The 12,695-nt window shown below is 33.3% G+C and overlaps 3 protein-coding genes across 3 annotated transcripts in view; all 3 read left to right on the top strand.

Moving 5' to 3' along the window:
• Nucleotides 1-11,396: 11,396 nt before the first annotated feature.
• LOC125875702 (protein LOL1) overlaps nt 11,397-12,695 on the top strand; it is a 48,261-nt gene continuing 46,962 nt past the window's right edge. Inside the window, exon 1 of the mRNA XM_049556721.1 lies at nt 11,397-11,419. The gene's annotated coding sequence lies outside the window, so the exon portion shown is untranslated. The remainder of the gene's footprint in view (nt 11,420-12,695) is intronic.
• Nucleotides 12,151-12,695, top strand: part of LOC125875701 (nuatigenin 3-beta-glucosyltransferase-like) — a 29,906-nt gene continuing 29,361 nt past the window's right edge. The window contains exon 1 of the mRNA XM_049556716.1: nt 12,151-12,230. The gene's annotated coding sequence lies outside the window, so the exon portion shown is untranslated. The remainder of the gene's footprint in view (nt 12,231-12,695) is intronic.
• The window catches only part of LOC125877711 (nuatigenin 3-beta-glucosyltransferase-like), a 3,044-nt gene continuing 2,593 nt past the window's right edge, over nt 12,245-12,695 (top strand). The window contains exon 1 of the mRNA XM_049558938.1: nt 12,245-12,690. Within this exon, the coding sequence (XP_049414895.1) occupies nt 12,268-12,690 (423 nt within the window). The 5' untranslated portion in view covers nt 12,245-12,267. The remainder of the gene's footprint in view (nt 12,691-12,695) is intronic.

The following is a 12,695-nucleotide window of genomic DNA, read 5'->3' as shown; positions in this document are numbered from 1 at the left end:
ATTAGCGGTTGGTGGTAATGGCTAGCGGTGGAGGTTGTGGGAGCCAATTAGAATAGTGTTGTCTAATGATGTTGTGGGTAGTAGCTAGTGGTGATGGTGACTGACAGTAATGGTTGATGGTGGATAATAGTGATAGCTAATGGTAGTTGTAAATAATGATGGTGGTTTGCAATACATAGTGGTGACGATGATGATGATTGTGTGTAGTGATAGGTGGTTGTTGTGGTAATGGTGGTGATGATGTTAAATAGTGGGTAGTGGTGGTGACAACCGATTGTAGTGATTGACAACAATGGTGGTTGTGGTTGAGGATGGTAGTTGTGGGTGGGTGGTGGTGGTAGATAATGATGGGAGACAATGGTGGTAATCAATAATGGTGAGTGATGGTGACAACAGTGAATAGATGGAATTGGTGAACTACCATCTTTGTAGAAAATTTTAAATTTACACCCTTCGGAGTGGCCCAGTGGTTTGAGCTCGTCGCACCGGACTTGTCTAGTGCGGGTTACCTCTCTTGTGTGATTTGCAGGCTATTGCATAGGAGCGGGGGTTTTACGTTATGCGCACCCCCTTAAGGGTAGCGGCTGGCTGCGGGTTTCCCTTGTCATAAAAAAAGGAATTTTTAAATATACATCTTAATGATATTACGTCTTTGTTGCATATCTTAATCATTCAAGTCTATTCAAATCCATTAAGAGGTTGTATTATAAAAATGCTCTTAATGGTTAAGATCCAATTAATTAAGATTCATACCTAAAAAATAAATGGACTTAATGACTGAATTAAGACCTTTTGTGATGACTGTTGTAACTGGCCAGTTGGTACACCTCAACTAATTTACGGGACCACCCAGGCCGGACAAAAAAGAAGAAACCATCTAAGCTTTTCCCTTTGCGAGGAATTGAACCTTAGATCTCATGGTTCTCAACTCACTTCAAACCACTTGGGTGTGGCCTAAAAGAATTTAATTGTAGAAACATGGTTAATGAGGAATTATATAGCCGACTGCAACTAGTTTCAGACTGAAGCGTAGTAGGTATCATTTCTGATTATGGTCAAATTAATCTCAACTTTGAAATTATGCATGGCAAGTTTATATCTTAATGCAAGCAAGACAACTTGTTGAATTAATCTTTTCTGCCACATCATGCGTAACGAGAATTAAACCCCTCTGCTGCTGGGGAAAATGTATAATGTACTACTTTGATCCAGCAAGTTGTTAGAAGTAGGTTTTGTCTTGGATCTACCAAAGGAAGAGTACTTCAAGGCTTTCCACGAATTATTGAAGAAGCTCTTTATACTGAATTTGTTTATGAATGGTCCCTTCCTCATTCAGTACAGTATGGATAGCATGCTCAATGATTAGTTATAACCCGAATTTTCTTTTAGTTGCATGTTAAGTTCTTAAAAATGACGTGTTACTTTCTTAACTAGTAAACTGTGAAATTTGGAGACACGATTGCCCAATGTTTTACTGGCAAGGTGTGTACTCCCTTTCATCGATTAGTGAAGCCAGGACAATAGTAGTGTCAAAATTAAAATGCACAATTATGTTGCAGGAAAGGAGACCTTTGTGTAACACCTTAGCAAAAAAAAAAAGAGAAGGGGAGATCTTTGTATAATGTTTTTCCATTCCTATTTCTCAAAAGTCAAAAGTTCTTATTTTCCTGTGTTTGACTGCAGCAATCATCGTTAACTTTTCTCATCATATTGTTGTGTCAAAATGGTAATTTTAGAAGGGTCCTCAGCAAGCGTCATAGTCATCTAGCTTTAAACTTCCTTTCTGAGTACTGCGTAGCTATGGCTATGTGTGTTTCTGTTTGTATGAACAATTAAATGCATCGTATAACTGTACCAGTGTTTACAGATGTTTTTCATGTAGTTTTCCTGCATAGCTACTATGATCTTTTCTTCATCTGCATTTTATAGGCATTTCTTCAAACTATGTCATTCTTAATACTGATAGAAGTCATTTTCTTCGTCATAGGTTCACGTTGGTGAATATGGTGTGCACTGGAATTTCTTTTTCACTCTTGCTGGTGTAGCAATTTTGACATCGATAATTAATCTTCCACCGAGTTATTGTGGAATTCTGGGGTGGTTTATTCTAGTAGGTATTATTGTAATCTTGGCCCATCTCAGAATTTTTGGTACCTTCTCATATGCTTGGTAAGCCTATAATGTTGTTTGTCCTTTCAGTATATGAGGTCATCTTGTTGCTTGGGCTAAATGAATATCTTCTTTCAAATGAACGAGGACATGACATCATCAGTCAAAACAAAGAAGGGATTTTTAGCATTTTTGGTAAGGTGAAGTGAAATTAGAGCAGTCTCTCTCTCTCTCTCTCTCTTTGACACCGTGCATTTGCTTACTGGCTTGTTCAGTTTTATGGTCGTTGTGTCTTTTTGGAAATTCTTTGAAGAAGAGATCGGCTGGTTCCCCGTTTCGTTTTGACTTGGATATGAAACTTTCCCCTTAATTTTTTCTGGACTTGAGACTAGCTCATATAGGTGGAGTTAAGTAAATGGTTCCAATATATGTACACTTTTTAAAGTTCTGTGTCACAATGCTTGTAAATCAAAATAAACTTTTAGATATAAGTGTCGTAATTAGTTGTTAATATAGTAGTAATCAGATTAAGGGCAGTTCATCATTGAAACTTTATTTTAGCAAGAAGTGGGGGTTTTATTTAGTTTTTTTGTGGGGTATTTCTTTGGTCAGTCTAGCATACACGTGTAAACTGCTTCCTAACATGGGATACAGGGGTTTGCTAATTTGTTTAAATGGAAGAATTATGTGAATAATGCGTGGACTTAGGTGAATGTTTCTGATGTAGAAGGAGGCTATCTGAAAAAACCTAGCCTGTGATTTATTGGAACCAATGCGGATTTTGCTAATAATAGAAGATAATGGAAGCAAAGGAACCATATGGACAATGCTAACTAGTTCAAATGAAGGTTTAGTTGTTGTTTTTACTGTTACATTAAATCTAGTGCTTGTCAGTTGTCAGGAATACTTTTAGTTCAGTAGAAACTAAAAGTAATAAGAGATAAAGATGGAGAAACAAAAGTAGATTTGAGTTCCCAGAAATTAATGGCATTTAGCTCAAGGAGTTTCATTACTATTACTAAATAGCATGAATCAACCTGCAACTTGAAAGGGAAATTTTTAACTTTAAATTTCTCCAACAAGTTAATTAATTTGGGGTTATTCACACATCTAAGTGATAGGACGTCTTTTGAGTAATACCACAGAGAATGGATGTCATTGAGCTAAGGACTAAAGGTTGGCTGGTAACTAGTTTTGTGGAAAAGCTACTCCTGTTTTTTTTTTCTTTTTTTTTTTTTTGTGGTTGTTTGACCAAATTTCTGGGTGAAGTAGGATGCTCATAATTTTCTTCTGATTCAACATATTAAACACTTACACAAGCTGAGTATTGCTTTTTCAAAATGTTGCTTGCACATTCCAAAAGGTTTGGTCGAGGATAGATTCATTTCACTCTTGGTAGGGGAACAATCCGAACTTCTGGATAGATGAAGCCTTTACTAATTAGCAATTATTCCTGTTTTTCCGGGAAGAATTTTGGGATTACTTGTGAATTTCTCTGGAATGTAATGCTGCATAATTTCATACAGAAATCTGCTGGTGTGATCCATATAATGCTGCATTTTTTAATTTTTTTTTGTTTAGGCATATGATTCAACGTTTTCCCTTTTCAGGTTTTTGCAGTTTTAACTCTAGCTGATTATGTACCTGGATATAAAGTTGCTGCATTGATAGAATATTTCGACTGAAATCTACTGGGCTCTTTTCTTCTGATGAGGAAAAATTTGTTGGTGACATCATCATTCTATAAGAGTTTATGTTCCACCTCTGATCTCTGGATGATTAGTCATAAAAAATTGTTGTGCAATCATGCAGGCTAACGTGCTAACTGGAATGGTTAATCTTTCCATGGATACCCTCTCTGTCTCACCATTCGATGCCCTTGCTATCTTGGTTGGATATGCATACATTTTATCTATTGCCGCAGCAGTTGCACATTTTTATGGTATTCGATTGAAGTTTTGGCAGTGGAGCTTGTTCTAGTGTGTACTCTAATTTAAATCCATTCTTTAACGTAATAGATCCTGTGTCTACAATAGATTCTGTAATCGAGGCATTGACTGAGCAATCATATATTTTACCTTACCCCTGTCTATTCAACTATCCTACAGTTTACTCTATTTCTGTTAATTAGAAATGCACTGTGGGAAGTGTGTGAGAGAAATGACCGTGGTGTACCCACGTGAGCATGTGATCGCGGCCTAAATCATATGCCGTTGCTGTGCCACGACAACCAAAAGGAGTATATGTGACAGGAACCGGCACAGAGAGTGAGACCTCAATCCCTCTTTTGCTTTCTCTGTGCATGCACTGGGTAGGATTGCCCATGGCTAAAAAAGAAAGCCAAACTCAAGCCCCATTTAGGAAATGGTATTCATGGGTCCCCCAAGAAAATAGGGGGTCCAAAGAAAGAAAGTTGGAATACTATTGCTATTAATAATAATAGATGTAGAGTTTTAGTTTTTGAATGCAGATGATTGCTGAAATGTACTACTTTAGAAGAGAAAGCTTTGGTTGGTCACATGGATTGTGGATACCCTATACAGAGAGGGCCTGACAGCTTAATTGGACCATGGTCCAAACGTCCATTCATCCGTCCTCTTCTCCAGATAAGGTGACATTTCCTGTGCTTCTACTTTCACATGGTCCTTATCTGCAGTTTTTACCTATTCCTCTTCCCCTCTCTCTTCCTGTCTATTTTTCTTTCTTCCTTTTGAGTCACTCCTATTGTTTTGCCCTTACCTTTTATTACTGTGGTGACTATGTACAATACAAGGTTGGTTATTTTTATCATATAAGTTTTTTATATAGACAGACAAGAACAAGGTAGTACCCAGTGACAATGTATGGCATATTGAGCATTACAAAGTATCATTTTAATTCGGACTAACTTGTGTGCATCTTGACTAATTCTTTATACTATGCTATAGTCCACAGAGTAGTAGGTGCTTGATAAAGAGCTGGAGCTATTTCATATTAAAACTAGATTTGTTGTTAAATTAATTGGAATAGTTATTTTCTCTAATTAAACTCCCAGTTATTCAGGTTATCAAACATTTGCTAAGAGCAAAATTTGTTTTAGTACAAAGGTGTCAATCCAATACTGAATTTCATGTTCTGATGATGTGGGTGGACAGCAGGCTTTAAAATGACTCTAATTAGCAGTGCTCATTTGAGGAAGTTTTTGTTTTTGATGATGTAGGTGGACAGCAGACTTTAAAAGGAATCTAGTTAAGTAACAATTTAACTACAAAATGTCTATTTTGCTCATAATGAAATGATTTACAATCACACAAATTTCTATAATTCATTTTGTACCACAAGTTTTAAAAGACTTTTTTTTAAAAAATTTCGTACCACCGAGTCAAACTTTCTTTTCTCTTTAAAGTAAGTAATTCCTTAGTGAACGTGATGTTTGATAAATTGTCTATTATCTTAACAAAAAATCTTAATTGACTGTTCAATTTATGTCTTAATCTACTTTTCTTAAAGGGTATGAAACACCTCAAAAATTCAATTGGAGTAATATGGAATGAAGGGAGTACATGCTAGTGTATTTAGGCTATAACAAAATAGAGGTGTAAAGGCAAAACACAAGTTAAATAGTGAATATAATCGTGTTCTTTAACATTGTCAAAATAAATTTAGACTTGTTACAATTAAGAACTCATGAAAAATAACAAGCGATAATGATAATATAGATATTCCTATTATCGGTATGTATGGATATTCAATTTTAGTGGATAATATATTTAAGGCTTAAGTCATCGACAACTCCTTAAAGTTGTCCGCATAATTCACTTAGACACCTCAATTAGGACTTGTACCTATTGAACACCTAAATTCTTCTAAATATGTGTCTATTAAACACAAAATGCTGATGTGGCAAAATAAGTGTATATCACTGCTACTTAGCGCATGAATAGAGTCTAATTTTTTTAAAAAAATTATTTTTTGATAAATTGGTACCTATTTTTAAACAGTGGACACGCATTAACTAAATAATTAAAAAAATAATATTAGTTCCACATTAATCTCTTCATAACAACCCCACCCCACCCATACCCGTGCACCAGTGGTCATCTTCTCCCCCCCACCATTCTAAAGATTTTAAATTCTTAGCCTTTTGTTTCGTTCTTTTTTTTATTTCATTTTTTGTAAAAAAAGTCTGAATCTGCTAATTTAATATGCGAGAAGAATTTTTTTTTGAACATTGGAGTTAAAAATTGATCCATATTCGTCCATCTCTATTTCGATCACTCCGATTGAACAAACATCATCACTCATTAAACTTATTAAAGATGATATTAAAAAATTCAACATACTTTCAATTTCTCTTCGTCGCTAATTTCAAAATAATTTATTGACATTCATTTATTTTCACAAAAAATTCAAAATGAATAGAGAATAACGGATGATAGGAGAATGAATTTGAGCCGGAGATTTTTATTTTTGTTATGTTCGTTATCAATGGAGAAATTGATGGTGGCTGACGGGGTTCACAGGGTAGAAGGAAGAAGAAAAGTCAAAGGGTTAGGTGGGGGTGGGGGGAGATTTTCCTTTTTAATCTTTTTGTGATTAATAAATAAAGGCTGGAAAGTATTTTTCATTTTTTAAAATTGAAAAATTATATTTTATTGCTAAAGTGAACCCCTGTGCCATGTGTCGTAATTTTATTTGTCATTGTTTTAAGACAATGCGCGTGAATTACACGCAGAACATTTTTAAAAAAAGTTTTCGCTTTATGTTCAATAAATACATATCCCTTAATATTAAAGTGTCTAATAGGTAATAGTCCTAGTTGAGGTGTCTAAGTAAATTATACGGACAACTTTAAGGGGTCATTGATGACTTAACTCTATATTTAAATAAAGAGTAGGTGTCAATATGTGATTGAACCTTCATGTCTGTGGCTGAGATAGGAAGTAGCCTTGTTTTCTTGGTCAGATAATAATGTACTCCCTCCGTTTCACAAAGAATGACCTCCTTTTCTTTTTAGTCAGTTTCAAAAAGAATGACCTCTTTCTTTTTTTGGTAACATTTTACTTTTTGCTTTTCACGTGGCATGTTTAAGACCACAAGATTAAGGGCAATTTTGTACATTTGACATAACTTTAATTTAGGACCACAAGATTCAAAAATCTTCTTTATTTACTTAAACTCCGTGCCAAGTCAAACTAGGTCATTCTTTATGAAACAGAGGGAGTAATAATGTACTACGCCGTTATATATTTTTTAATAAAATAAATAAATTATGGTTCCCAGAGAACTGATTCATGCAATATCTATCCTCTGAATCACAAACTCATGGGTTCATCTGTGACAAGCGAATATTATTATTATTATTATATTATATTGTTTCGTAGTTTGGTGGAATTCATACGACCCCCTTATAGTTTATGTAATTGTATTATACACCTTAATTTTGTAACAATCATTTCACGCACCTTTTTTTAGTATATATATGTTTGGGTCTTTGGCAGATATCATAAATTGTTGAAATAAAAGGAATAAATAAATATTGAGACTAAGACACAATTTTTTTCACTCATTTTTAAGAGTTTACTGCTGTATAATCTACATTAATCAAGCAGTATAACTCTTGATATGTCTCTTTTAGGATATAATAGTCCAACAATGTCATATAACTCAAAATTGAGTTACTTAATTAACAATGAATATAAAGACATTTTGAACTAAAAATGTAACATATGATAAATATTCATCAATTTAAAATATCTCACAGACAAAATCAGCCCTTTTCCCCAAATGATAATTTGGAAAGAAGATAGTGAAAAGCCATTGGCTCATCAACTTGTAAATGTTGTTGTGATGTTAATTAACAAGAAGTATCTTCTGAAACGGTCTAAAAAGAAAAATGTGTCATATAAATTAAGATAGAGGGAGTAGTATGTATATTACATCATAATAAGGGTAAAAATAGGTATAAAGTGCTAAATTATCTTATAATTTTTCCAAATTGAATAAATAAAAATTGATATTTTTTTGTCCTAAAAATAACAAGAATCACATTTATTAAGAAATTAACAAATGCAATACATGATTACACTATTCATATTCAATAAAATGTCTGAATTGAACACTATTAAAAAAAAATAGAGTATATGGATATAATTAAAATATATACATTGGTTTTTATCTTAAACTTTTAAGGTATCATTTATTTTGAGTTTTTGCTAAATGTAACACCAGGAAGACAGTCATTTGATAGAATAAACAAGTGTAAATAGACGTGAAGAATACATCTTGTAAGATTAAAGACATGAGAGCCACAAGAAAAAAAGAAAAAAAAAAGGTATAGAAAGGCAAAAAATTATACATGTATCATCTAGGGAATTGAGTTTTATAGTGGGTAGAAAATAAAAAAAATTCCCAATTTTCAATGAAAAAATAAACAAAGTAAGAACGTGAAGGGTAGCTTTTGCACAGCTTGTTAGTATATTGTTTTTATGCATATCTGATATCTCAATCTATATCATTGGTCCCCTACACTTGGGACCCCCCCCCCCCCCCTCTGGCAGTATGTTTTGACATCTTGTATAAAATAAATTGGGAACCAAAACATTACAACCATTATATGACTTAACGTTATGTGTCTATGACGAATTAAAATGAAGACATTTTTTTTGTTTGTTTGTGTGTGAGAAGGAGAAGCAATAATTAACAAGATAAGATTGAGAAAACGAAAGATGTGGTCTGCTTGGGTTAAAATTTTTATAGTCGTAGAGATTCTATTAATAAATTCGAGTCGGTAAGATTTGTAGGGCATTTGGCCAATAATTTTGTGGGAGCTAGCATTTAGATGTGTCGTGTGTGGATGATAGTGATTTCGTGATGGTGGTGCAAAATAAAGAGTTCTTCATGTATAATGTGTTGTTCATCTTGTATTCCTAAGATACAGAATCTGAAAAAACAGAAAGAAGATCAAGCCCACTGAATGCACAGTGTCCCCTTAAGGAAATTATTCCCCTCTAGTATCCGAGGTTTGATTTGGAATATGTCCTCCCAGAATAGAATGATCTCAATCACCAGTGTATTGATATCCAAAATGCTGGTGTCAGCGAGCCACTCAACGGCAGTAAAGTACACTTAGAATACTAGATTTATTAGTAGAAGAAGAAGTCCAGAAATTGGTTCCCTTTTAAAATGAGAGGAAATTCCTCAATTTATAGAAAACAAAGGGTACTGTGAAAAGGTTTATATTGTGCCTTACCGGAAAGGTCACAAACCTTTGAAAAAATCACAATCTTTCGAAAAGGTCACCACCTTTCATAAAAGTCACAACTTTTCATAAAAGTCGCAACTTTTCATAAAAGTCATAACTCTTCATAAAAGTCGCAACTTTTCATTTTCCATTCACACCTTTTAAAACCCAACATAATGTCAGTCGTATTTAAGACACTAAAAAACAATATGAGATCCCAATACTTCTATGTCTATATACATACTGTATTTTGAACTTGTGATTGATGTTGAAGCTGTTATACATGTCCTAAAAAGAAGACCACAAACCTCCAAATTAGTGAGGTCACAAGTTCATATCCACCTTGTAAAGGGAATCACTACACATAGTGAGTGCATTCCCAGCTCAGAAACGAATCAAATCTCCAGTAAAATTGTTTCATTTGGTGCATCTATCTGATATGACCACCAATACCACAAGATAAGATTTGGCCAAACACATATACAACCCCTCTAACTTATTCTTATTTTTCATTTTGGCACTCCAACTTAGCCTTGTTCCATTTTAACTTTTAAACTCTATTTTTTATGTACCATTTTAACACGAAATACTATTTTTATGATTTCTTTATTTTTATATATATTCTTCAATTGCAACTTCTTATTTTAAATCGACATGTATCAGTTAATTTTAGTTAAAAAAATAAAAATTAACAAAAAATAATTCTTTAAAAAAAAATAATTTCTTTTTAAGAGTTTTATGTATTTTTATGTGAAAAATAACCGACGAAATTGTGTTGGTTTTCTTTCTTAAAAATCACTGACAATCTAACAAATTAAAGTCAGTTGAGTTTTAACATTTTTAGTAGTGTTATTAGAAATGAACAAGAGTTTTTTTTACTCGTATTGAATATGAGTTTTTTTATTCGTATTGATTTATATTAAAAATAAAAAGTGAGTATTTGCGCTAAATTTAGATAGCCTAGATGACAAGAAATAATAAATAAGTAGTGTTATTTAATTTAATTAAATGTTTAAGAAAGAAAATCAGAAAACTTTCGTCAATTTACTTTCATGCAAAAATACAGAGAAATCTCAAAAAATAATATTATTGTTTGAAAAATTTAATTGAATGTTTAATTTTTTTTTACGAAAATTAACAGACACACGTCTATTTTTTTAAAATAAAAAATTGCAATTGAAGAACATAAATAAAAAAAATCATAAAAATTAGTATTAGTGTTTAAATGGTACAAAAAAAATGGAATTAAAAGGTTAAAATGGAACAAAGCTAAATTGGAGTGCCAAAATGAAAAACGAGGGCAAGTTTGAAGGGTTGCGTATGTGTTGGGTCATAAGATTTTGATTAAAGTCAATGAATGGTTGGTTACCTAACTGGGTACTCCCTGAATCTCATACCATCACGAAAACTAGGTTTCTTTGCAAATCTGTGTGCGCCAAAAATACTACTCTTTTTGAGGGGCCGATCTATAGTTAATGTGCAGTCATATATCCCTACTCCAAGGGATTGAATAGAGGTGGAAAATTGAAAGTTGAGAGGGACAAGCACACTGGAATGACAGCACAAATTGGACCACCACCTACAAAAAGACAATTATTAAATTAAATAACTTTGTCAGAACTTAGAGAAGAAATCACCTGCTCTCTTTGTTTTACAAAGAATGACCTTTTTTTTTTTTTAGTCAGTTTCAAAAAAATAACTTTTTTTCTTTTTTGGTAACATTTTACTTTTTGCTTTCCACGTGGCATGTTTAAGACCACAAAATTAAGGATAATTTTATACATTTGACATAAATTTAATTTAGGACCACAAAATTCAAAAGTCTTCTTTAATTTCTTAAATTTCGTGCCAAGTCAAACCAAACCAATCTTTTTAAAACAGAGGGAGTACTATTTATTTTTCTGTTTATGATGGAACATCAAAGTAAACTCCGCTTGAATTACGTGGCCCAATCTGAGTTGTCCAATGCCCCAGAAGAAAGGAATACCTGGCAAATTCACCATAATCTAGCCAACCATAAAATTAAAAAAATGAAAGCTGCACTGCACTGCACCTTACAAGAATAAAAAAAGTATGCAAGGGAACATGGTAAAAAACTACTAGTAACTTTTAACACCACTATTTCTTCTTACTCTTTGAATCATCTATCTCCCGCATCCTCCTATCAGTCCCCACCCCTACGCCCACGCTCCCTCTTTCTTTACATCTGCAGCATATGTAAAGGTCTGTGTCGGCCTCACTCCATAATGCTTGATTCAGTTTTTTTGATTTTTCGGTTTGAAAGTAATAAATTTTTTGAGGACGTATCTCGAAAGACAAGAACACCTAGTACATGAACAATTCACATGAAAGCTATTGTCAGTTCAATTAAGCAATACTAGAATTATTATTTCACGAACAAAGTGATTCAATTAAGAGAAAAATATGACCATCTTAAATGAGGTATGATAGGTAAAGACTAAAGTAAAGATTTTGATGGACTTTGACATGAGATTGTAATAGTTTGACTAAAATTTAAGTGTTAAGTTTGAGAAAATGGTAAAGTTAAAGATTTGAGTTAATTAAAATTTCACAAAATATTTATATTTTATTTATGAATAATATATAAATAATTATATGCATTCAAAATTGAATGACATAAATATCAATTAAAATTCAATTTAAAAATATATTTATAATAAATAAACTATACATTTTATTTAAAGTAATTCCTTATTGAACTTGATGTTTCATAAATTGTCATTTAACTCAATTGACTGTTCACCTACCCTGTGCACCCTAAATATCAAATCACTGTGAAAACTGGGGTGCTCCATGAAAATCACGTGTGCTCCCAAAATACTACTCTCTGAAGGAACTGACCGAAAGTGCTTTCACTTCTATTACTAAAGTAGGGACAGTATAGTAATATATAGCTCAATTAATTGGCTATATTTATGAATTCAAAATCAACTTCATTTTCTAGTGTGGTAGCCATGGATAACGGGAGCAAGCAACTACATGTCCTCTTCCTTCCTTACTTCGCCACTGGTCATATCATTCCATTAGTTAACGCTGCCAGGCTATTCGCCTCCCGTGACGGTGTCAAAGTTACCATCCTCACTACCCACCACAATGCTTCCCTCTTCCGATCTTCTATTGACAATTCCCTAATCTCTATCGCTACTCTTAAGTTCCCTTCCACTGAAGTTGGGTTGCCTGAAGGGATCGAAAATTTCAGCTCCGCCTCTTCAACTGAAATCGCGGGCAAAGTATTTGGCGGCATTTATCTTCTGCAGAAACCAATGGAAGATAAAATTCGTGAAATCCATCCTGATTGTATCTTCTCTGATATGTATTTCCCATGGACTGTCGATATTGCACT

The sequence above is a fragment of the Solanum stenotomum genome, chromosome 9 (assembly GCF_019186545.1).
Source record: "Solanum stenotomum isolate F172 chromosome 9, ASM1918654v1, whole genome shotgun sequence".
Lineage (NCBI taxonomy): Eukaryota > Viridiplantae > Streptophyta > Magnoliopsida > Solanales > Solanaceae > Solanum > Solanum stenotomum.
Note: the sequence above shows the minus strand (reverse complement) of the source record. Positions and strands in the feature narration are given on the sequence as shown.